This window comes from Paroedura picta, chromosome 1 (assembly GCF_049243985.1).
Source record: "Paroedura picta isolate Pp20150507F chromosome 1, Ppicta_v3.0, whole genome shotgun sequence".
Classification (NCBI taxonomy): Eukaryota; Metazoa; Chordata; class Lepidosauria; order Squamata; family Gekkonidae; genus Paroedura; species Paroedura picta.
In genome coordinates, this window is record NC_135369.1 from 194825873 (window position 1) to 194852107 (window position 26235).

The 26235-nt window shown below is 49.3% G+C and overlaps 1 protein-coding gene across 2 annotated transcripts in view; it reads right to left on the reverse strand.

Annotated features, from left to right (window-relative positions):
- Positions 1-5985: 5985 nt before the first annotated feature.
- Positions 5986-26235, reverse strand: part of PELI1 (pellino E3 ubiquitin protein ligase 1) — a 69077-nt gene continuing 48827 nt past the window's right edge. For both annotated transcript variants that reach the window (XM_077315574.1, XM_077315584.1), the window contains exons 2-7: positions 18567-18709; positions 15804-15933; positions 12115-12216; positions 10420-10617; positions 9885-10073; positions 5986-7392 (exon numbers count right to left, since the gene is read on the reverse strand). In XM_077315574.1, the coding sequence (XP_077171689.1) occupies positions 6826-7392; positions 9885-10073; positions 10420-10617; positions 12115-12216; positions 15804-15933; positions 18567-18637 (1257 nt within the window). In that variant the 5' untranslated portion in view covers positions 18638-18709 and the 3' untranslated portion in view covers positions 5986-6825. The remainder of the gene's footprint in view (positions 7393-9884; positions 10074-10419; positions 10618-12114; positions 12217-15803; positions 15934-18566; positions 18710-26235) is intronic.

Consider the following 26235-nt stretch of genomic DNA (forward strand, 5'->3'; position numbering starts at 1 on the left):
ATGGCCCCTTCTAACTCTATGATTCTATGATTCTCACTAAAACACTAAAACAGTGTAGGACCCACATTCAGTTGGTGCTCAGACAACTGCACTGGTTACCATTCTGCTTCCAGGTCAAGTTCAAGGTATTAGTATTGACCTTCAAGGCTATATGCGGGGTCTACTTATCTGCGGGACCACTTGGTTGCTTATGCTCCCTGCTCTTCACTCTCCGGGTACGAATTCACTGGTTGTCCTGGGCCGCCAACACGTCCCCCTGGCCTTGACCAGAGCCAGGAACCTTTCGGTCCTGGCCCCGACCTGGTGGAATGAGCTCCTAGAACAGCTGAGGGCCCTGCCGGAGCTACCAGCTTCCGCAGGGCCTGCAAGACGGAGCTCTTCCTCCGGGCATTTGGTTGAGGCTACAGCAGAGTCTCGGCTCTACTGTCAGAGGCTCCCTCAAATAGATGGGGGGGGGTTGGGTGTTTAGAATCGCTGTCTGTTTTAATTGTGATAAGGGGTGTTTTAATGGGTTTTTATGGAAATTATTGTTTTAGAATCGTAAACCACAATGACACCCTCTGAGAGCGGCGGCATAAAAATCGATAAATAACTAAATAACTAAATAACTAAATAGAAAGCCTGATGTAGGCCATCTAGAGAAATATGTATCCTTAGAAGTAATTTTGCAATAGACATAACAGTGTGTCAGAAAGCCCATGTTTTTCTGCCAGGACTATACTCTGCTGTATGTTAAGAGTGTTTAGCGTGCCTGGCCTTTGTGCCATGATGTAACCCAGATGCCTTAGCTTGACACCCCAAGGTTGAATTCCTGCTGTTATATTTTATCCTTACGATCCTCCCCAGACATTCCTCGCCTCCCCCTTCCTTAGTTCCCTGTAGTTTCCCACAACTACCCTTCCCTTGAAGCCCAAGTGCTTATCCCTTTGTTTTGACTCCTTTGAACTGTGCCTGGTTCGAGTTCCCACGGGAGGGGGAAGTTCCTGTATTGCTCACCCTATGCTTTGTGAATCAGTTCTAACTGTCTCTGACGTGTTAGGACCTTGCATTTCTCTAAGAAAGAAACTTTCTTAGAAAGGTTTACTTATTTAGAATTCGAAGTCTCTCATACAGTGTACATTTCTGACATGCTAGAGTCCAGTAACGCCTTCGAGACCAATACACTTTTCAGAGTATAAGCCACCTTGAACCACTAGGAAAGGTGGGATATAAATGTTTAAAGAAATAAAAGCCAGCTGTGGATTAAAAACAAAAAACTAACAAACGATGGTGAGAATAGATTGTGAAAGTAGAACATAAGTGAGAGCAAGGGAATACATACAGTAAACAGTATGATAGCCTACATCTGGACCATTCCAGCATTTGAAACTCTAAAAAGAGAACTTGGAACGCTTCGCCTACCGTTCAAGTAGGCTGTCCCGACTGTCCCACCGGCTCTTCTCCCCTTGCCCCCAAAATGCCCACTGAGGCCTCTCTAGGCCTTGGCTAATCTGCCTGGGTGGGGAGTATTGTGGGCTAGCGCCCGCTGTGTTATTATATACAACGGGCTTTGTTACTAGTATATAACCCTATATTTCTGACTGGCCCTAACCAGGGTCCTATCTGCACTCACAGTTTAATTTCAGTTCAAAGCAGGACCTCTTTGATCCTCATCCTGTTGGCATCTGTTCCTGCTCTCTGCACCTATCTTCTTTCTGGGATTTTCTCCTTCAAAGTGCAGCATTTAAATCTGCCTTCTAAAAAGAAAAACCGGATTGCCGAGTTTTCCCCTCTCTCTCCCTCTGTTTGTTTGAGCTGTAAATTAGTATTTGTTGACTGGTTTCCAGCAGGAGCAGGGCTTTCACCTCCTGGCTTTGCGTTTTGCATTTCAGTGCTTCTTTTTTTAAAGTGAGGCAAATTCATTTAAAGTTATGGGATGCCTAACAGGTTAAGAAAAAATTACTGTGAGGGCAGGGGAGAGGGGAAAACACTTTTCAAAAGCAAAAAACAATAGACACACGGCATTCAATGCCTCTATGCCAAAGGAAGACACCCAATTTGGTGTCATCTGCATATTTAATGAGCAGTCCCTGAGTGGGTGTTAAGCACTGAGTGGCACTTAAGCCATGAGACCAGCTCCTCCTCCAAGGCCTTACCAGAAATATATTATGTGGAACAGATGGGGAACTTTGTCAACATCCATTAAGTTTCCACGATCTAATAAGCTGATCGCTTGGTCCAAGAAGGAAACCAGGTTGGTCTGGCAGGACTGCTGGATACCAATCCATGCTGACTTCCTCAGGTCAACAAATTGTTCTCCAGATGGTTGCTGATCGCCCCCTTCAAACTTTGCTCCATTATCTTCCCTGCATTTGAGGGCAGCCTCACTGGCCTGTAGGAAAGCGGTGAAGGAGGCTGAATGATTGAAACTTCAGAGGTGGTTACAGCTGTCCATATCTTGGTCCTATTCCTTGTCCTAGTGGAGAGTCCCAGGCTGCCTATAGTGACCCCACAGTCCTTTCAAGGCAAGAGACATTCAGAGGTGGGTCTTCTCCTCTGCTGCCAACAGGTTCCGCTCCCTGCCCTCCTCCAAGTGACAACCTTTCAGATCCATTTCCTCCCAGGGCTTGGTCCCCAGGCCTTGGATTATTTTTGTTGCTCTCCTCTGAACCCTCTCAATTTTTTCCACGTCCATATTTAAGTGAGGCGTCCAGAACTGCACACAGTTCCCTGCGTAGTGACCCCCGACTTTCCATGGTGGTCTCCTGTCCAAGTACTCACCAAGGCCAACTCTGGACAACTTTTGAGATATGGTGAAATTGGGCTAGTCTGAGCCACCCTGGTCAAGGCAGGAGATAGCTGTATGTATCTTTGTCCTATTCCTTGCCCTGGTGGACCTTTTCTCCAATTTTAGACAACTGGTCCTTCCTGACATGGGAATAGGCTTCAGGGAACTCACACAAGATAAACTCTCCCTTTCAGCCATTATACAATCTATTAATGTAGTAAAACATCCTGCAGTATCCCAATATTATCACTCATTAATTGACAGTCACAGCTGGATGCCCATTTGATCTGTCTACAACACTGGAAATTATCAGCAAGGAATGCCTTTGCTTGTGGGGTGAAAACAATGAGCTAGGGCAGGGGTAGTCAACCTGCGGCCCTCCAGATGTCCATGGACTACAATTCCCATGAGCCCCTGCCAGCAAATGCTGGCAGGGGCTCATGGGGATTGTAGTCCATGGAGATCTGGAGGGCCGCAGGTTGACTACCCCTGGGCTAGAGGTTACCAGCAGCTGTTGAACTAACTGCACTAGGACCTTATCACAACAGTGATGCATTGCAGATCCTTTTAGAGTATTTACATAAAGGCTGATCACCCTGACCCAGTGGAGTTACTTTCTGAGTAGACATATTTAAGACACCAACTAATTCAACAGGAGGTGTCCCTTTGTAACCGGGTCCTCCCCATATGCTGCACCTACAAGTTACGCATACATATAATTTAGTTGAGGCAACTGTGGCAAAATTTGGTCGTAGTCACATAGGTCTCTGTGAGCCCCACAGCATCGAAATCACACAGAGCTGGAAGAAACCACAAAGGCCCTCCTAGTCCAGCCCTCCCCCCCCCCCCATCACACACACACAGGTCCACAGTTCCTGCATAGGTGGTGCCTGATCCAGGCCTTGACTGCAGCATGCAGAGATGTCCTCTCCTACATTTTCGTGGCCTGGAATTGTCCAGCAGGGTTGGGGGAGGAGGGGCTATTTTGCCTATTGGGGAAATCCACTGAGACCATTTCTGGTGAGGAGAATGGCACCGGGGGAGAGAGTTTGCATGCGTGCAGCAGCTGCAGTCCGAACAGGGTCCTGTGGTGTCAAGTCACAGCCATCCCTGTGTGGTTTCCAAGGCAAGAGATGGCCATTGGTGGTTTGCCACTAGATGCACAGAAATTTGCAAATCAAGCCTGAGAGCTGTACAGGACTCAGGGTGAGGATCCCAGACTCAGGTGGCTTCTCCAAATGTGTACATTGGTCCATATCTACAAAGACACCTGTATATTGTGACAGGATCAGCCGTACGTTTCTTTCTCTGTGGAAAAGTCAGAAAGCAAGCACTTAACGCACCTTGTCACGATATTTAAAGGAACAGCAGCAATGACAAAAGACTTCCCATGGTAATTTTGAGCTAACTAGACCCATTCTAGAGTGAGCCCAGTGGCACCTTCAAGACCAACAAAGTTTCATTCTGGGCGTAAGCTTTCGTGTGCCCACATACTGAAGCAGTGTACATTGCACATCTAAAGCTGATGCCCAGAATGAAGCTTTGTTGCTCTTCAGGGGGCTCCTGGACTCAAGCTTTGTTCTGTTGCTTCACAGCTGCCCACCCAAACCAGTCTCAATTGACAGGGAAGTTAAGTCAGCTGCCTGCTGGCGTCTCAACGTATGGCCTGACCTAGGCTAGTCCCATCTCATCAGATCTCGCAACGCTCAGCTGGGCTGGCCCTGGGTCACACCTGGATGTGGGAGTCCAGAGATGCCATGCAGAGGAGGCACACAAGAAGCACACAGTCTCTCAACATCTCTTGCCTTGAAAACGCTCAAGATGGCCATAGATATCAGGAAAAAAATTTTCACAGTCAGAGTAGTTCAGCAGTGGAATAGGCTGCCTAAGGAGGTGGTGAGCTCCCCCTCACTGGCAGTCTTCAAGCAAAGGTTGGATACACACTTTTCTTGGATGCTTTAGGATGCTTAGGACTGATCCTGCGTTGAGCAGGGGGTTGGACTAGATGGCCTCTATGGCACCTTCCAACTCTATGATTTTATGATTCTACATCAGGTGCAATTTGACAGCCCAGTCCACCACCAAATTTTGTGCTCAGTTTGGGACCCATTGTTGTTGTTGTTGTTGTTGTTAGGTGCGAAGTCATGTCCGACCCATTGCGACCCCATGGACCATGATCCTCCAGGCCTTCCTGTCCTCTACCATTCCCCGGAGTCCATTTAAGTTTGCACCTACTACTTCGGCGACTCCATCCAGCCACCTCATTCTCTGTCGGCCCCTTCTTCCTTTGCCCTCAGTCACTCCCAGACCCATAAAGGTAAAGGTCTCCCCCCTTGTGTAAGCACGGGGTCATGTCTGACCCTTGGGGTGACGCCCTCCAGCGTTTTTACAGCGGACTCAATACGGGGTGGTTTGCCAGTGCCTTCCCCAGTCGTAGCCATTCTCATTGACTCACTGGAAGTTGGTTCTGAGGCACACACTACCGAGCTTCCCCCCCCCCCACCTTCCAGGAGCTGCTTTTTGTGGGGATCACTTGGGGGGGTGGGGGAGTTCCGTTCCACTACTGGAAAATTTACTCTGGATCCAACCCTACACATCTTCTTATAGATTCAAGTATACAAGTAAAGAAAACATATTTCCATGCTAGAGATACTCTTTGGCATCTTTCTAATCACATACAGCAGATTTTTGGCCATCTTAACCATTCCTAAACTAACCCTAATCCTAAATTGAGAATTTACTCTAAAATAAATCCCTATATATTTTCCTGTAAAGTACATACATGGGATTCATACATCCCATGGCCTTTCCCAACCACGTCACAGCATCTTCCCCAGCCTTAACACTTCCACTAAACCAAAAAACTACCCACCCTGAACCATACCTACCCTAACCCTAACCTAAAAACTTAGCTGGATGAAAATCCGTATTCCTTTACATACTTTTAACATGTAAAATAATATGAAAAAATATTTATACATCCCATCTTCTTTGTAAATTTGTTTTTTGAGTGGGGGACAACACCAACCAGTAAAACTTGGTTATTTTGTTTTATTTAAATAAACATAAACCCTTTCAATGCTGCAAATGCCAAAAAATCCCAACAATCCCCCCACCCCAGAATAGTCAACACGGAGAGAAAGTGAAAAGAAATTCATTGAGGGTAAATTGCATATTCCAATACCAGGTAAATTTCATGTGACCAGTTCGTTTGTTACAGTTAGACCAGACCGAGAAAGAGAAAGGAAGGGGGGAAAGAAAAGAAAGAAAATCTTGTATTATCTGACATGTGGTTAAGCACTTATTTGGAGGGGGGGAAGGAAAGAAAGAAAAACAGCACATCAATGTCACTTGCATTAATTCTGCTGAAACGTATTTTTTTCCTACCAACTTATTGTTTTAGACTTGAGAAAAGCTGATCTATCTTTTCCCCGCTTTTCCTTCCCTCTTTCTGGCCCAGCACTAATCTACACATCCAGTCAATGGATGCAAACACTTCTGCTACCATGCTAGTCTAGCCAAGCCATCTAGGGCAATTTTTTTTCATAGTAAAGATAAATAGGGGGGGGGGCAGAATTATACTATATATAATGCTCTATTTTACACAATGGCTGCATCCAAAACTGTAAACTACTGTCCTTTTGAACTGATCACTTTTACCTTTAGTTATACACTTTATTAAAAAAAGGAGACAACTTTTTAGATATCGAAGGCATGGTTCTTCAAAACATTACACCGAAGGCAAATAATTGTAATCTTTCCCGTCACACAAAAAAAGTGACAGGCACGGACGGCTTCTGGCCACTCCCCATCTTGCCTCCGCTGCTTTCTTCTACACAGAGAAACATCTTCCGTTATCTACAAAGGAGTTTAATTACTGAAATTACAAAAGGGGGGGGGGCGAGAAAGGGAACCAAAAGGTATTCTTCATCTCAAAGTAAACTGCCAAAGCCCAGAGAATGAAATAGAGTGGATTTAAGAGGACAGTCCATTTGAATTCAGAATCCTTTAGCTTATGTCTGTGAGTTTAAATAACGTCCCAGGGCAGGTCGTGTGTGTTAGTCGAGAGGTCCTTGGAAGATAAGTCTGATGTAGCCTTGTTCGCCGGAGAGCTGGTGTGCGCAGAACGGACAGGCCGCGTGGAAAGTGTGGGTCCCGTGCGGAAGAGGGATCTGGGACCAATAGGCAGTAGTCTTTTCTGAGCAGACATGTCCACACGGGCTAAATGCGTGGGTCGGAGGCCCAGCATCCACATAAAATCCAGCTTCGCATCCCAGCCAGAGAGGCACATAAGGGCCGACGGAGCGGCACATGGGACATTCCCGATCCTTCCCGTCTCTCTCTTCTTTGTTCCCCCAGTTATGGTAGCCGTGGACGTGGCCACAGTTCAGGTAAACCCAGGGCTGCTTCTCGTCGACGACCTCTTTCCTCTTCATGCTGGGAAAGGCCAACGTGTTAAAGCCCACCGGGCACTGAGGTCTGGCCGCGTTGATTTCCTGCCGCAGAGCTTCCAGGTGCTTCACTGTCGGAGTGCGGGAAAGACCCTCCGCCGTGCGCCACAGAAGGGTGGCCCCACACAGGTCAATCAAGGAGCCGTCTTGGAGCTGGTTGGTTTCATTCTCGACCTGGCAAGGAAACACACAGAGTCCACCGTAAACACCAGAATCAAACATAATTCCTGAAACGCTTTCATTCCTCCGATGTCCATGTCCTGAACGTATGTCACTATTACCTAAAGACCCATGGAGGGTTTCTACGGGCAGAAGTGATGCGAATTTCATCAATGTCCTGTTGTGGTCCTCCTCTCCTAGGAGCGGCATGTCAGAGGGCACATGGGAGTGGATAAGTCATGGAAACTTCCACTGCATCCAAGCCAGGCTATGGAAGTCTCAGCTGCTTGTGTTTTTTGACAACACGGGTTGCCAGGTGTGTGTCAGTCAGCCTCCCTGTTGTATCCGTCAACAGTTCAATGCAAGATAAGCGAGCCAGACTCGTGGAATGTGCAGATCTCCCAGAATGGGAAGATGTTTTAAATATATTATAGGTCCAGTTGTGCACCCTAATTTTGATGTATTTATCTTATTTATATTTTCATTTAATCCAAGCAACGTTTCTCACAAAAAAATTATATGTTATTCACCTTACAGAACTAACCTCTTTCCAAACCTGCCCACTATCCCTATCTCTATCCCTCTGTCTCTGCACCTCTTATTACATTACTGGGTCTGGTTTGTAAAGTATTGAAAAGCATCTCCTGATTGAGCCAAACCTTTCCTTTCCTCTCTGTGAAGAAGCAGGCAAAATACTCTGTGGATAGTTATCAAGTCTATGTTTAAAGGTAAAGGTATCCCCTCCTGTGCAAGCACCAAGTCATGTCTGACCCTTGGGGTGACGCCCTCCAGCGTTTTCATGGCAGACTCAATACGGGGTGGTTTGCCAGGGCCTTCCCCAGTCCTTACCGTTTACCCCCCAGCAAGCAAGCTGGGTGCTCATTTTACCAACCTCGGAAGGCTGAGTCAACCTTGAGCTGGGATTGAACTCCCAGCCTCATGGGCAGAGCTTCAGACTGCATGTCTGCTGCCTTACCACCCTGTGTCACAAGAGGCTCTAAATAAATCAATAAAGGTAAAGGTAAAGGTCTCCCCTGTGCAACCACCAGGTCATGTCTCACCCTTGGGGTGACGCCCTCCAGCGTTTTCATGGCAGACTCAATACGGGGTGGTTTGCCAGTGCCTTCCCCAGTCATGACCGTTTACCCCCCAGCAAGCTGGGTACTCATTTTACCGACCTCGGAAGGATGGAAGGCTGAGTCAACCTTGAGCCGGCTGCTGGGATGTAACTCCCAGCCTCATGGGCAGAGCTTCAGACAGCATGTCGGCTGCCTTACCACCCTGCGCCACAAGAGGCGCACATATGTTTAACATTAAAATATTGTGAAGCTATGAGGGAAGTGTGAAGTGGCCGGCTTCTGTGAGGGAGGCCAAGGGGCAGAAGGATGTGGGCCGCTGGGCAGCAGTGGAACCAATGACCAGTCACTGCCACTAAGGAAGGGCCTTTTTGTCGCTGAGGGTCAGTTAGTGGTCAACAGAATCGCTTTCACTGAACTTTAGTTCAGAACCAACGAGATGGAAGCCTGATACAGTTGGCTACGGTCTAATGCAGGGTTGCCACCCTCCAGGTAGGGCCTGGAGATCTCTGGGAATTACAACTGATCTCCAGCTGACCTAGATCTGTTCCCCTGGAGAAAATGACTGCACTGGAGGGTGGACGCGATGGCAGTATGCCCCACCCCCGCCCAAACCCCAGCTTCCCCAACTCTACCCCCACAATCTCCAGGTCTCTCCCTAGTCAAATGGGAGGGAATGAACCACCAGCCCTTGCCTGCAGCAGTTGGCAGGAGTGAATTGGTCATTAAGGCCCTGGGGGGAAAGGCTTATTTCTTTATTTATTTATTAGATTTTTATACTGCCCTTGTATACGGTTCAGGGCGGTTTACATATAACGTCGCAGGGGGATACATGGAATGACTCAACATATAACACAGTCAAAAATGACATCAACAATAATCTAGCGGTGGTTCTGAATCCTAATCAGCAACAATATAAAAGGAACGGTAACTAAGCTAAGGCCCTTAAAGAGGACAGATTGGTTCAGGCCATGGAGGGGATGTCTGAGGGGGGGGCCTGTGGTCGGTCTCAGGCAAACGCCTGGTGGAAGAGCTCCCTTTGGCAGGGCCTGAGGAATTTTGGGAGTCCAGGCAGGGCCCTGATCAGGGAGGTCATTCCACCAGGTGGGGCCAGGACTGAGAAGGCTCTAGCCCTCGTTGAGGACCGACGTGCTTCTTTGGGGCCAGGGATCACCAGCCAGTTAGCAGTGGCAAAGCGTAATGCTCTTTTGGGGTACGGGCGGAGAGACGGTCTCTCAGGCTCGCTGGTTTGAGTGGGCTGAGGGCCAGCTCTTGTCCTGTGCTAGCACCACTCACCCCATTCCAGGTGGGCACACGGTCAAGCCACCCAGGCTCTTGCTCCCTCCTTTAAGGCAGCGTTGCCAAGCAGTGCCTGAAGCCAGAGAGTGGCAGGAAACCATCAGGAGGGCGGTGCCAACTTGCTATGCTTACCATTTTTCCCCTCTGCTGAGCAGATCTCGTTTCGCGGAGGCTGAATACATTCCCACAGACGGAGATCTCCCTCCACACCCCTGGCTTGGAGTCTTCCGTGAAGCCATTCCGTGGATGCATCACAAGGACTCCGTTTGTGGTTAAGCCATCCATTTGCCCATCAGAGGTTTTCCACTTGGCTGCTTTTTCCTGCAAGGGGACCAGTAATAACCAAAGGGATATTTATTCACTCATTCATCCTCAGATTTCTCACACATGAAGCTGGTTTTTGTACAGCTGTAATATGTTCCTGTTTCTATGTAATCTCTTTTTCATTGCTCCAACCTCTCTGGCTACCCTTGTACCGAATCAGACCCTCGGTCCACCAATGCCGGTACGGCCTCCTCAAGACTGGCAGAGGCACGCCAGGGTCCCTCCCATCACCCGCTATCAGAGCCCCGGAAACTGGATTTTGCCCGGAACCTTCTACAGCTGTTCTGCCACTGAGCCCCGCCCCTCCCCGTTCCCCCCGGAATCAAGGCACTCAGCTCCTCACCCCTAGGAAGATGTTCTTGGAGGAGTCGAATCCCGCGGCATAGATCCTCGCCGTGAACGGGGGGTTGCGTTCACATATGATCCTGCAGGCAAACCTCGAGATGGTGCTTTGCACAGACTGCGTCTCCGAATTGCTCTGGCTGCCGGGAACCGTATCGGTCACTACGAAATCTATTGGGCTTTCTGTGGACCGGCCAATCTGGTAAACAAAAGAATAAGCAGATACAGGCATGATACAAATGAACGAGAAAAGGGAACTTCCAAAGTATTGTGAAACAAGGACTAGTCGAATAAGCCTATCTGTCTACACCAGAGCCTTCAGCTACCCATTTCTTCTTTATTTCCAAATGTCTGGTTGCAGTGAGTCCCTTTCCTACACTCCTGGCTAGTTTACTAAATTTCATCTTTCACATTTGGGGAGCCAGCACAGCACCGTTGTTAGACAGCAGGATAGGATCTGGGAGACTGAGGTTGCTAGCTGACCTTGGGCCAGTCGCACACTCTCAGCCTGCCTTTCCTCACAGGGTTGTTGTGAGGATAAAAATGGAAGAGGTGGAAACTCAGGGGGGAGAAAGGCGGCATATGAATGAAATCAATCAATAAAGCTAGATGGCACAGCTGCACCCACAATCTAGAATAATACTATTGCTAGCCGTGCCTTGGTGGTTACACAGCTGTAATGCTCTGTGCATGGGGATGCCCCTTGCAGGCAGTTTGAAAGCTACTATTACTTCAAAAACACCGTGGCCCATCTTTTGTCTGGAGCAAGCAACACTGGAGCTTGAAGCACTTCCTTGGCTGCCTGCATATTTCTAGGCACAACCCAAGTGCTGAATTTTATCCTGAAAGCTTTGAACTGTCTACGCCAAGATCATCTCCAGAGGCAGCTCCTGCTTAGCAAGAGTTTCTGCTCGTTACTGTCTGCCAGTGAAGATCTAATCTCAAGCGCATGGAAGGATCCTTCAGCAGGGCCTTTTCAATGAAGAATTGTCTTCATCTGCTGGGCTTGTGTGACTCCTGCCAGCAGGGTGCGGACCAGCAAGACGGCATTGTCTTGTCTTTATAGATTATCTCTATTCACACTTGAATGCTTATTTTGGGGTATGCTGTGAACTGCCCGGAGTCCTGGGGGTGGCTTATAAACGGAATAACTAAAATAAATAAATTTGGGGGCATAAGCTCCCTTTGTGAGATGGCTCTCGAAAGCCCATGCCCTGAAAATGTGTTGGTCTCTTAAGGTAATGGTCCCCAACCTTTTTATCACCGGGGACCGGTCAATGCTTGACAATTTTACTGAGGCCCGGGGGGGGGGGTAGTCCTTTGCCGAGGGACGTCACCGCCGCCTGAGCCCCTCCTCCACTTGCTTTCCCACCACTGGCCGCTGGGGGGGCTCTGCCAGCAGCAGCTGCGCAGTGCCATGCCGAGGGGGAGAACTGCGCCTACTTCTGGGACCTCGCCGTCCCTTGTAGGGTTCATGGGAAACAGGGAAGAGCACAACTAAGACACGAGACGCCCGCCTGAGCTCCTGCTGCCTGCTTCTGATGCCCAGTGACCAGGGTAGGGCAGCCTGGCTCAGACCACACAGAAAGTGCGGGAGGGTGGGTGGTGGAGACAGGGTTGCCAAGGTCTAGATGTGTAAGTATCACAACCACAGGTATTTGTGCCTTTCTCTCTCACCCCGGCATACATCCCTTACCTGAAACATATCCGTATTGCTGTCATGTGTGTATTCAACCACCACGGTCTGAACTCGAGACAAGGTGAAGGATATACTATGCTGGTCCTTGTTACTTATGGCCTGTTGAGAAGAAGAGAAGCATATTGGCATTTGCCTGGGTTCCCTTTCGCACATCCTAACTGTAAAGGCCCTTGGCTCTACGCAATAGATGTATCTACTACCTATAGTTGTATGCGATCTACCTAACCAATATTTACGTGTCCCCCCCCCACATTTATCACAATAGTATAGAATTTATTCATCACAACGGAACACAAGCTGCCCGTAGACCCACGTGGAGCCTTGACAGCACTGCAATTTTAAAGGGGTTTCATGTGGGGAGTAATGAAACTGCAGCATTTATGTCAAATACTCCTCATTAACCAATTCCCCCCCCCCCAGTATGTCTATGCCAGGGGTAGTCAAACTGGCTCTCCAAATGTCCATGGCAGGGGCTCCTGGGAATTGTAGTCCATGGACATCTGGAGGGCTGCAGTTTGACTACTCCTGTCCCAACGTTCGGCTCAGAACTTGACTAAGTTTGCATCAGATTCTCCTACCACCATCTATACTGGCGGCTTCAGTCCTATTGCAGCGATCCTGCGAGGAGGAGGAGGAGGAGGAGACTGGCAATGTGGGACCCGGCCAAGGTTACCCAGTTAACTTCCACAGCTAGCAGTGTGGAGATTCGAGCCTGGGTCTTTCCACACCCAGTAAGCACTATGTCAGGCTGGCTCATTGTTATTTTGGCTGGCCAATCTGGATAACAAAATGGTGGACTGGAAAGTCCTTCGGCCTGATCCACCAGGGCTCTTCTTTGTTCCAAAGGAGGGGGAAGCGTCTCCCTTAGTGCTCCAAACAGATTGTCCTTTTGCTATAGCTAGGTGTTCCACCCCCCACCACACAGGAGTTTCTGCAGGGACCCTTAATTGCTCTTGGGACATGTTCCCCAGGTGTTTGAGGCCAGGATAGGGAAGATCTGTGGGGTCCCTCCTCTAACGATCCAGGCCTCTAACTAGTTATTCAAACACCTGCCTTTAGGAAAAGGGATGGGGTCTGTGGAGTCAGGCTGGAATTTGTGCAGGATATTAGGTAAAGGTAAAGGTATCCCCTGTGCAAGCACCGAGTCATGTCTGACCCTCGGGGTGACGCCCTCTAGCGTTTTCATGGCAGACTCAATACGGGGTGATTTGCCAGTGCCTTCCCCAGTCATTACCGTTTACCCCCCAGCAAGCAAGCTGGGTCCTCATTTTACCGACCTCGGAAGGATGGAAGGCTGAGTCAACCTTGAGCCGGCTGCTGGGATTGAACTCCCAGCCTCATGGGCAAAGCTTTCAGACAGCTGCCTTACCACTCTGCGCCACAAGAGGCTCCTGTGCAGGATATTAGCCTGAGATTAAATGGGCTGGTTTTATCATTTTACTATGTTTTATTGAAAGCGTGTTGTGAGCCGCCACGAGCAGGCTAGCTCAAGAGTGGCGGTTGTCTAATTTAGTAATAAATAAAAACAAAGATTGCAGCTAGAAAGCTGGTACTGTAAACCTCCCATTGAGCCCACAGGCAGCCTGAACCTTTCCATGCTAATTAGGCAGGGGTAGTCAAACTGTAGGGGGCCTCTTGTGGCACAGAGTGATAAGGCAGCTGTCTGAAAGCTTTGCCCATGAGGCTGGGAGTTCAATCCCAGCAGCTGGCTCAAGGTTGACTCAGCCTTCCATCCTTCCGAGGTCGGTAAAATGAGTACCCAGCTTGCTGCTGGGGGGTAAATGGTAATGACTGGGGAAGGCACTGGCAAACCACCCCGTATTGAGTCTGCCATGAAAACACTGGAGGGCGTCACCCCAAGGGTCAGACATGACCCGGTGCTTGCACAGGGGATACCTTTACCTTTTAGTCAAACTGGCCCTCCAGATGTCCATGGACTACAATTCCCATGAGCCCCTGCCAGTGTTTGCTGGCAGGGGCTCATAGGAATTGTAGTCCATGGACATCTGGAGGGCCACAGTTTAACTACCCCTGTGATTAGGTATAGGCGTGTCACTTCACGACTACAGATTACCCAGAAATCACTGCTGTTGTTTTGCTTCTTAAGCGCATGACCGAGCTGCCCAGCGGAACAGACCCAACTGGTCAGACTTGGTGCTTTGCGAGAGAACGCCTGTTGCTAGGAGACGACAGGCGCATTAGTCATGCCTCCTGCTGGCCATATGTCACTCCAGACACACGGAGTGATTAAGATGCTCGGGATGATGAAGCACCGGGCAGAACCGATGAGGCACGGAACGTGATGGCTGACACAGCTGCCTTCTCCCCGACCTCGCAGGTGTTACCCTCAGGGGCACAGCAGGGAGGAGGGCGGGTTGCGATTAAACAGACGCTTTTACTCACGCCGGTACCCCTGCGGGGATTGTTAATGAAGTTGCTCGGACAATACAGGCGCTACCGGGAGTCCAAAGGGGATGGAAATTCGATCCACGCAGCAAAGACACGGATCGAGCCAAGGGGATTAAGCCCCGTAATCTGACAGCCTGGGCCAGGCGGCCTGCGGGAGATGCTGGCCATTTGTCTTCAGAGACAAAACTTGGTTGATAAAATGGACACGCCCCCAGATGGACAACCAACAAGAGCTTCAGACCTCGGCGCTTGTATGTGGGGGATGTGGGAAATTGCACAACTCGTGAGCAGAGGAGCGGGAAGGCACAAGTCAAGCCCCTTCCTTATTTCAAGACCAACCCTGGGGCAGCGACGGCGTCTTCGCTCCAGGGGGAAATGTATACCCTACCCAAATAGGGCAGGCAGGGTTGCCAGCTCCAGGTTGGGAAACTGCTGGAGACTTGGGGGTGGGGCCTGGGGAGGACAGGGCCACAGAGCCCACGCTCCACCGTCCCCATGTTCTCCTGGGGAACTGATTTCTGTAGTCTGGAGATGAGCAGCAATTCTGGGGGATGCCCAGGTCCCGCCTGGAGGATGGCATCTCTGTAACCCACACCCATTGATTTTGCCATGATTGCTTTCTAGTCTGTTTGTGGAGATAATTTTAGGCTGCTGAGTTTTATGGGATGCTTTTATGGGTTGTTTGATTAGCAATGACTCTTACGTGGGCCGTTTTTAACAATGCTATGAGTTGTGTTTACTTGGTGAACTGACTCGAGCAAGTCCCCAGAAAGGCAGCTCATGTGCTTTCTAAGCGAGCAGACCTCTGACCCTCCAAATGTGGGGAGATGCTCTCTGAACGGGGCTTATGCAACTTCCTAGTCCGTTTGGGACCAGCACATTAGAATTGGAAGGAACCTCCTGGGTCATCTAGTCCAACCCCCTGCACTGTGCAGGACACTCCCAACCCTCTCGCTCACCCACTGTCACCTGCCAACCCCCCTTGAGCCTTCACAGAACCACCCCCCGAGGAAGCCTGTCCCACTGAGAAACCGCTCCGTCATATGAAAACAGTAAGAGCGTAATTGCTGAAGGAAGCATTGCATGGAATGCTTCCTAAGACAAAATGTTTTCTTCCTCTCCCCGAGGACAGGCTGGCCTTTCAGAGTAGCGGGCCATGCATGGGAATGAGTCCACCCTCTCCATTTACAATATGCTTGCCACTGTTATTTATTTATTATTTTGTAAAGATGAAGCTGCCCATCCTTTGGTAACGGTGCCTCATTCGTCAAGCTCACCTTTGCTGCCTGGGGCGTGCAGGCAATGTGCACGGTGCTCGGCTTCACCCCGTTGGCTTTGGGCCTCTTGAATAAGGCAAATCTGCTTTTTCTTCTTCCTCTGTCTCCGTTTGGAAGAGAGCCATTGTACCTGTGCAAGAGGAATGATGGATGAATGGCGCGCAAAAGCTGAGGTAGGGGTGGCCTCAGAGCAAATCTGCACAAAAGAGGTGTGGGTGGGCAGGAAATCTGATGCCCGTAGCTTCTGGGCAGAGAGCAGTTAGGTCTTGCACCCCCGATTAAGCTCTTAGAGACACTGATAAACCCAACTCTTGCAACTTGAAAAACAGGACAGTCCAGTAGACCACAGGGAACCATAGCTATCTCTACGGACACATGAAGCTGCCTTCTACTGAGTCAGAGTCCTGCTCCATCAAGGTCACTGCTGCCTACGAAGACGAGCAGGAGCTGTCCACGGTCTCAGGCAGTCTTTCACATCACCTGCAACCTGGTCCTTTTAACTGGAGATGCCGGGGATTGAACCGGGGACATTCCGCATGCTAAGCAGATGCTCAAGCACTGAGCCACGGCCCTTCTATTTGACCCACTGGTGGTGGCACCCTGAGAATCAGAGGATCACAGAGTGGGAAGGGGTCCTCCAGGCCATCTAGTCCCACCCCCTGCTCAGTGCAGGATCAGCCTCAAGCATCCAGGAGAAGGATCTGTCCAGCCGCTGCTTGAAGACGGCCAGTGAGGGGGAGCTCCCCACCTCCTGAGGCAGCCCATTCCACGGCTGGACTCCTAGAATCCTAGAGGGGGAAGGGGCCATGCAGGCCATCTAGTCCCACCCCCTGCTCAGGGCAGGATCAGCCTCCAGCATCCAGGAGAGGGATCTGTCCAGCCGCTGCTTGAAGACTGCCAGTGAGGGGGAGCTCCCCACCTCCTGAGGCAGCCCATTCCACGGCTGGACTCCTAGAATCCTAGAGGGGGAAGGGGCCATGCAGGCCATCTAGTCCCACCCCCTGCTCAGTGCAGGATCAGCCTCCAGCATCCAGGAGAGGGATCTCTCCAGCCGCTGCTTGAAGACTGCCAGTGAGGGGGAGCTCCCCACCTCCTGAGGCAGCCCATTCCACGGCTGGACTCCTAGAATCGTAGAGGGGGAAGGGGCCATGCAGGCCATCTAGTCCCACCCCCTGCTCAGTGCAGGATCAGCCTCCAGCATCCAGGAGAGGGATCTGTCCAGCCGCTGCTTGAAGACTGCCAGTGAGGGGGAGCTCCCCACCTCCTGAGGCAGCCCATTCCACGGCTGGACTCCTAGAATCCTAGAGGGGGAAGGGGCCATGCAGGCCATCTAGTCCCACCCCCTGCTCAGTGCAGGATCAGCCTCCAGCATCCAGGAGAAGGATCTGTCCAGCCGCTGCTTGAAGACTGCCAGTGAGGGGGAGCTCCCACCTCCTTAGGCAGCCCATTCCACTGCTGAACTACTCTATATAATCCCCCCCCCCCAATATCTAGCCGTTGTCATTCGTCATTCTACACATAGTTTAAACCCGTTTCTGCAGGTCCACTTCCGGGGTTCCTTGAAGCCTAAAATATATCTCAGCGGTTCCTCCATGGTCAAATAGCCTGACCCTGGAACCTAAAATGACCAAACTGAGGGTTCCATACTTTCCAGACAGTAATGCTAGAAGAGGAACACAGCAGGGCAGAAGGAAGATGCGGCATGAGAGGGACGGAGTCAATAAAAGAAGCCACGAGGGGCCTCCATTGGCAAGGCCCGGGCAAGACTGTTCAGGACAGGATGTTCTGGAGGACATTAATGCACAGGCTTGCCATCAATCAGAAGTCACTTGACAGCAGTTAACACAAGCACACACAGAGAGAAACAAACAAACAACTAGGGTTGGGTGCTTTGGCACCCCAAGTAGCCTGTCTCTCCCAGTGCAGCAAGTGTTGCACTGCAGGGGGGGGAGGCACGGGCATCAGTGCCCCAGCAGGTGCATACGCAGGTGCGGAGTTCCCCGTCTGCGTGGGTGCGCCCACTGTTGCGCTGACACCTGCACCTCCCCACCCCCGCGGCGCTCACTGCACTTTGGGTGCCGAAGCGCCCAACCCTACAAAAAACACAAGGACCTGAGTCCTTCCTAGGTCTTGTCCCGATGGGACTAAGGGGAGGATTACAAGCCAGGAATGGTGACTCAGCCAGCACTGATGCAGAATGTCTTTAGCCTGATGCCAGAAGGAAACAGTGCCTGGTAATAAGATCTGCAGAGCCAAACTCTATGATGCTGAGCAACAGACTGAGCTTTCCAAAAAGGAGAAATGGGTCCAGGTGGGTCACCATGTTGGTCTGAAGCAGCAGAACAGAGCCTGAGGCCAGGGGCACCTTGAAGACCAACAAAGGATGCTTTAGGATGCTTTGGGCTAATCCTGCATTGAGCAGGGGGTTGGACTAGATGGCCTGTATGGCCCCTTCCAACTCTAGGATTCTAGGAGTCTATAAAGCTTGATTCAAGACGTGAGATTTGTGTGCATGCCCACTTCTTCAGGTACAGTGAAACAAAATTTCCACAGCCTGCAGTATGACTGATGCTCCTCGGGAAGTCACATGAACTCAGGATGTTGCCTTGTACTGCATCAGATCAATGGTCCATCAGTGGCTCTGCAAGGTCTCAGCCAGAGGTCTTTCCCATCCCCCACTGCCAGATCCTTTAACTGGGAGGTTGAACTTAGGACCTTCTGCCTTGGCCCTTCCCAAGTCCCGTCTGAGTACCAGGCACTTACCCTAAGACGATCAGTTCACCATACTTCACTGGTGCTTTGGATGGATGATTTTCTTGATCAGGCGAAAACATGAGCCTAGTTAGTTCCTTTCTCAATTTCCACTTCTCTGATCAAGAGCCTTGGCACACTTTTTTCATTATTTCCTAGACAAGAGAACGAGAGAGAGAGAGAGAGAGGGAGAGAGAGAGAGAGAAGAAGAGGTTAAGCACAGAACTGGGAAGGTATCAAAGAAATTAGTTGCAGTCATCAATTCTGTTAAGCACCAAGGATTAAGTGAGCCTGTAAACAGGCCCAACAGTGGATTATTAGCCTCATTTTTCTTTGCCACCCATTCATCCAGCAGCTGCAGAGTTTCTTCCTTGATTACCCAGTCTGGAAAGACCACCACAAGACACACTGCAGTGGATTTCACACAGCTGTTAACCTAGACAGCTTCCGAGTTATACTGGAAATTTGAAAGCCATTCTGTGCTGAAGGCTGGTCTAATCTCTCAAAGATGTGGATTCAAATTCTTTAAGCTTTTTGAGTGGCCCTGGATTGTTCACACCCTCTCAGCCTCATCCAATTCACAGCAGATTGTTTGGGACAGAAATAAGAAAGAGAACTCTCTTTTTAAAGGGTAGCTAGAGACTTCCTGCCAATTGGCAGGAGAACTTACCGACAGTGGGGGAAGGCCTAGCCTGGTCTCCCAGTGCTGCCGGTCACTGCAATATCCCTGTGAGGGTGGCCTAGGCCCCCACTGCTGCCGTTAAGTTCTCCCACTGGCCAGCTAACCAGTGTCAGAATCCCCAGGTTTTCTGCCAGGATTTGATTCTGTTTCCATGATATGATTTCATTGCCTGATAAGGTGATGCTTTGATCTGTCTTGCTCTGATATAACACAGATGCTTTGATCTGACACCCCAAGGCTGTTTCCTGCCACTAGGTTTTATGACTCCCTATCCTCCCTTCTAGAAAGGGACAACAGAGAATGAGGTGGCTGGATGGAGTCACTGAAGCAGTTGGTGCAAACCTAAATGGACTCTGGGGAATGGTAGAGGACAGGAAGGCCTGGAGGATCATTGTCCATGGGGTCGCAATGGGTCGGACAAGACTTCACACCTAACAACAACAACATCCTCCCTTCACATCCCTCCCCCTCCCTTTTGTTCCTATCCCATTGTTCCCAGACCTGTTTTTTGGATGGCCAAATGGTTATCTCCAATGTTTTGACTCTTTTGAACTGTGCTGGGTCCCATTTCCCAGGGGAGGGGGAAACAGGCACCTATACTCCTTGTTCTATGCTCGGGCCTCAGTCCTGACTATGCCTTTATTGTAGATGCTTTCATTTTCTTCAGTAAAGAAACTCTCATTTCTAGGAGGTTATTTATTTAAAAATTGAAGATCTCACAATCAGAGGTGGGGGACTGGGAGGTGAAATCCCGCCTCTGATGAGATCCCAGGAGCCCCCCCTCTTTCTCTTTATTGTGATGCTTCCATCAGACTAACATTAGTACATTATTAGAATCCACTGACATCTTAACACCCAACAAGATGACATTCTTCCCCTATATTTTCCTTAGTAACTTCATGGTTAATGTCTTTAGCCACACGGTTAAAGGCTTGTTGGGAAGTAAACCACCAAGATCTCATGAATACCATCCAGTTAGCATTCTAAGCAGTTAAAAAATAAAATTACATTTTACACCCTAAGTAGAGATTCTTTAAACATTTCAATGTACTTTTTTAAAGCTAAGATAAAGGTCTCTTTGTGGCGAAATGATCATTTTGTTGAGACAGAAGTAGCATTATGCGCATTAAGAACCGTGGTTAGCAAGAGAGCTGGTCACCTTTTCGAAAATGTTTTCTGCTGAAAAGAGGCTTCATAGTGTATTCATTGAGGCTACTTTTTTTCTTTTAAGGAAAGACCAAACCACACAACCAAGATGTGCTAATTCAGAAGCAAAGTTGGAAGGGCCTTAGGTTTTCTATGCCAGGATCATGCAACCTGACCCGATCCCCCTCTGCGCATGATTTTAGAAGCCATGCACTAACTGGGAAATTGGCACAACAGGCGTGTATGGAAGTTCTTCTCTCTGCCGCCCATCAGGAATGTTTCCTCAGTGGACATTGTTCCAGTGAAGCTGATACAACTGAAGCTCTCCCGTTCTCACAGCTTCAAGCTGGCACTGCTCAAGTTAGAGACGCCAGCCTCCAGGGGGGACCTGGAGATCATCTGGAATTTCAGCGGATCACCAGACCAGAGAGGAGTTCCCTCGATGCTGGTCTTCAGGCTTGACTGATTTCATCAGATCCCCCGGAATTACAGCTCATCTCCAGAGTACAAAAATCAATTCCCCTGGAGAAAAGGGATTCTGGGGAGGGCGATCTCTGTGACATGATGCCCCACTGGGTGTTCTTGTCCTTCCCGGGTTCCAGCCCCAACATTTCCAGGAGTTTCACAAGCAGCATCTCGCAATGCTACCCCCCACCCCCACCCCCTGCCAGTGGCTCAAGGGGGCCTGACAATCCTAGTTAAAGTCTATGTTCATAAAGGACACAGGATTAGGCCCTTTCTAAGTTCAGTTGCAAACACCGACTTGCACTCAGACATCATGACATGAACTGATGAAGCTGAGACAGGCACAGGTGCCATTTGGTGCCATGTCTTCCTTTCTTCTTCCTTTCACATGGATTGTGAGTAAAGACTTCTGGAGCGAAACAAGCTCTGCCCCCTCCTTGATAGATGGGTGCAGGTCCCTGACAGAACTGGAGTCAGTTTACTCCACACAAATCAAAGTGTAGTCTGCACGGGGCTTTTTACTCACTGCCAGCTTGAATAAATCCCTCCCATCTACAGCTAATTCAATTTCCATTCCGATTTTGGGTGCTTTAAATTTTCCCTCTGCAACATGCATGAAGTGACCCTACCTTTCCTCCATGTTATCCAGAAGTGGATCCAGAAGTGGATATAACCCTCAATATTTGAAATATCGTCATCACTAAATGTACAGATTTCTATTTTTTGTGAATTCTCTTCCTTCTCCATGTCTCATAGCAAAGCAGTCTTTGCTGCTTGGCCAGGGTATCAGTTCAAAGACTTCCTGGTTCCCAGTTACAAGGCTTCTCTTAAAGTGACTGCGCTCCAGAAGTCCTAACTTCTCTCAGCAGAGATTTGCCTCTTGGATTTATTCCCCCTCCTTTGCTGTCTCCAATCTTCCCCCCCCCCCCTGCCTGATTCAAGAAAAGAGACTCCTGCTGCGCTTAGCTCCCCTCCCCTCTAAGCTTCCCTAATGAAATGCAGAACACTTTCTGTTTCAATTGGGGGGGGAGGGATAGAGGAAGACCCGAGTTCAAATTGATCTGAATTCAGCAGGATCCACAATGGAAAAAAACATAGGAAGTGAAGAATCAGCTCAGGATTCTAAAGGGAATCCTGTTTCCCCATGCTCCTGTGCCAGAACCCTGGACACAGGGTTGCCAATCTCCAGATTAGGAAATTCCTTGAGATTTTGGAGGGTGGGGTACAATGCCAGAAATTCCCCCCTCCAAAACAGCCATTGGTCCCTCAGTCTGGAGATCCGCTGTAATTCTGGGAAATCTCCATGCCTCACCTGGAGGGTGGCTAGCCTAGCTGTTGCAAATGCTTATCAGACACTGGGGTGAGAAAGGAAGGAGACCAGAGTTCACCTGCCAAGCGAAATATATCATGTACCACAGATTAAAAGGTACTGTTGTGATGCGTTAATTCAAAACTACAACTCACCTAGCTCTTCGGGACTTAATATGAACATAGAGGCGTGTGCAATGCAGTGTTTTTTCAAGACTGCAGGACTGTATACTTAAAAATCAGGATGCCTCTCCTTAAATTACAGGGCTGTTGACCTCCATCCCGGCCCCATGACCTCTTGAAAAGGGTCAGGTCACTGAGATCATTTAGGAGGGGCATGCAGGATGGTTACTTTCCACCCCAGGGAGGGGCCAAAATGCCTAAGCTGTCAGCCAAGCAACCTCAGTTTTCAAATGTAAACAGGGTGAAATGGGTCGAAGTCATGGGAGAAAATGGGACAAAGCCTCAGTATTATAGTCTCCCGTAGCAGAAGAACTATTGCCATAAAAGCTGGCCAGGTGTTGTCATAAAGAGTGGTGGCTGCTAATCTGTTAGAGCCAGATTTGATTCTCCACTTCTCCTCCAAGTTGGGTGACCTTGGGCTAGTCATGGTCTTCTTTTGTTTAGTGTTGCCAGGTCCCCTCCTGTCTGCCCCAGTCACTGGAGGGGGGCAGGGGAGTAGAGCTGGCAGATTCAGGTTGGAGAACTCCGAGAGATTTGTGAATAGAGTCTGGGGAGGCCAGGGACATCAGTGGCCACAACGCCATAGACTCCACCCTCCAAGGCATCCATTTCTCCAGGGGAACTGAATGTTGTAGTCTGAAGAAGAGCTGTATTCCAAGGGATCCCCAGGCTCCACCTGGAGGCTGGCGTCCCTAACCATTTTAAGTACGGACAATTCACTTGCAGTCCTTCAATTTATCCATCAGAACATCATGGGGAACCCTATCAAAAGCTTTACTAAAATCCAAGTAAACGACATGAACCGAATTTCCATGATCCAGCAAACCTGTTACTTGGTCAAAAAAGGAAACCAGGTTGGTCTGACAGGACATGTTGGAGACAAATCCATGCTGACTTCCTTGGATCACCAAACTGTCCTCCAGATGTTTGCAGATCGCTCCCTTTAATATCTGCTCCATTATCTTCCCCACAACAGAGGTCAGACTCACTGGTCTGTAGTTTCCCGGGTCATCCTTCCTCCCTTTTTTGAAGATCGGAATAACGTTTGCTCTCTTCCAGTCCTCTGGGACATCTCCAGTCCTTAAAGAGGTCCCGAAGATGATGGACAAGGGTTGTGCAAGTTCTCTGGAAAGTTCTTTGAGCACTCGGGTGCATTTCATCCGGCCCAAGGGATTTGAACTCATCCATTACAGCTAAATGCCTCTTGACAACCTCTCTGTCCATGTCAACCTGCCACACAGACGCTATTTCTTGGCTACTACCATCTCTAGATGTGCCTAAACCCTTTGACCTGTGGGAAAAAACAGATGTAAAATAGGTAATGAGCCATTCTGCTTTCTCTGCACCCTCCGTTAGAGTTTGTCCATCCGCACCCAACAGTGGGCCTATTGCCTCCTTTACTTTACGTTTGCTCCTCACATAACTGAAAAATCTTTTCTTGTTACAGTGGGCTTCCCTGGCCAATCTTAGCTCACTCTCAGCTTTGGCCTTTCTGATGATTGATCTACAGTGCCTAGTAACCTGTAGGTACTCTTCTTTAGAGCTCTGTCCTTCCCTCCATTTCCTGAACATTTCCCTTTTCTTTCTTAGTTCCTCTTGAAGTTCCAAATAGGCTGTTCATCCAAATAGGCTTCTTAGAGCTCCTGCAGTGTTTTCGTCTTTCTGGGATAGTCATTGATTGAGCATGCAATAGCTCTTGTTTGAGTAGCGCCCACCCTTCACATGCTCCCTTCCCTTCTAGCATTCTCGTCCATGGTATGACACTCATCATGTCTGAGTTTAGTAAAGTTTGCCCTACGAAAATCCAACATCTGCGTCTGGCTACAAGCTTCCTTGCCTCCCCATCTTAAAAGGAATTCTATGAGGACATGGTCGCTTCCCCCTAGGGTCCCCACCTCCTTCACATCATCCACCAACTCTTGCCTGTTGGTCAGTATTAAGTCCAGTATGTGGGTTCATGTACCATTTGATAAATGAAATTGTCAGCCAGGCAGGTCAGAAAGTTGCATGACTGAGGACGCTTCGCAGAGTTTGTTTCCCAGCACACATCTGGGAAATTGAAGTCACCCAAGATGACAAGGTCCTGCCGCTTGAATATTTTCTCAAGCTGCTCACAAAGTGCAGCATCCACATCCTCTCGTTGGTCAGGCGGTCGGTAGCAGACACCAACCACCACACTGTTTGTTTTCCCCTCGCTTATTTTCACCCAGATGCTTTCCACTGTAGATATGCTCTCCTTCACTAGAATTTCCTGGCAGGTAAGCCCTTTCCTCACATACAGTGCCACTCCTCCACCTCTTCGATCTATTCTGTTTTTTCTGAACAGTTCATATCCATCCACTATTACATTCCAGTCATGAGAATCATTCCACCACATTCCAGTCATGAGAATAATTCCAGCTTGACGGCACCTTCTACTGCCAGCCGCAAAAACCTCTTCATACGAACAACGGCTTTACTCCCGACTGAGAAAGCAGAATGGCTGAGCAACCACTGTGATCGCCTACCCATTCCGTACAACTTTGCCTGTTTTTACGGCAGTGTTTTCTGAATCTCCTTCCTTAGGAGTTTACTAGTGTTGCCAACTCTGGGCTGAGAAATACCTGGAGACTCAGGGGTTGGAGGTAGGAGTGGGTGGGATTAGGATGAAGACGGGTCCTCAGTGGAGTAGAATGCTATGGCGTCCACCCTCCAGGGGAACGGATCTCTTTAATCTGGAGATGAGCTATAATTTCAGGGGCTCTCCAGGTCCCACCTGGGGAATGGCATCCCTAGGGTACACCTGCCGTGACGGGGGAGGGTAACCCCACCAGGCAAGAGGAAGAAAAGTAGTAACGTTGCAGGACTATATAGAGACCCTGTGTTTGATCCAGCTGAACTCCTCTTACATCTTTATCTAAGGGCCGCCCTCCCACCCCCCAACCTCTTGAGCCTGTGGAATTCCGACACAGCAACCCACTCTGAGAGAAGGCACAGGGCAGGAATCTCAGGGCTCTCTCAGCCTCACCCACCCACAGGGGGTCTGTTGTGGGGGGACGAAAGGGAAGGCGACTGTAAGCCACTTTGAGACTCCTTTGGGTAGAGAAAGCCGGCATATAAGAACCAACTCTTCTTCTTCTTCAATGATATCAGGGCCCTCTCAGCCTCCCCTCCCTCACAGGGGGTCTGTTGTGGGGAGAGGAAGGGAAGGTGACTGGAAGCCATGTTGAGCTTCCTTCGGGTAGAGAAAAGCAGCATATAAGACCCAACTCTTCTTCTTCTTCAGTAATCTCAGGGCTCTCTCAGCCTCCCCTCCCTCACAGGGTGTCTGTTATGGGGAGAGGAAGGGAAGGTGACTGGAAGCCGCTTTTCTTATCTTGAATCTCCTAAAACGTAAGCAGCATCACTAACTCAGCTGCTTAAAAGCTACACTTATCTTCTTATATCTCACTTTTCTCTCTATCGGAGACCCAAAGCGGCTTATCACATCAGTCTCCCTTCTTCCACCTGATTCTCACAACAACAACCCTGTGAGGGAGGTTAGGCACAAGGTCACCCAGTCAGCCTTCTACAGAGTGAGGATTCGAACCTGGGTCTCTCGGGTCCTGGTCTGTCACTCTAATGGCTACACTGTGCAGGATCTCTGTGCCCTTCCTCATTTTTTGCCTTCTGTGATTCCTTTCCTGAGGGCTTTGTAGAACAGCATACGACTTTAAGTTATGCACCATTCTTATAGCTCAAAATGTCCTCGGTTCACCCAGGGTAGGCAAGGTTTAAAGATAGCAGCAGTCAGTGGGAAGTGAAAGTATAATTCTGCCATACGTAGAGCAATTTTAACATGGCAGGGTGAGATCTTTTCTTCTTTTGGGAAGTCTACATGTTTGGTTCCAAATGACTAGATTATTGAGGGATGAAAAT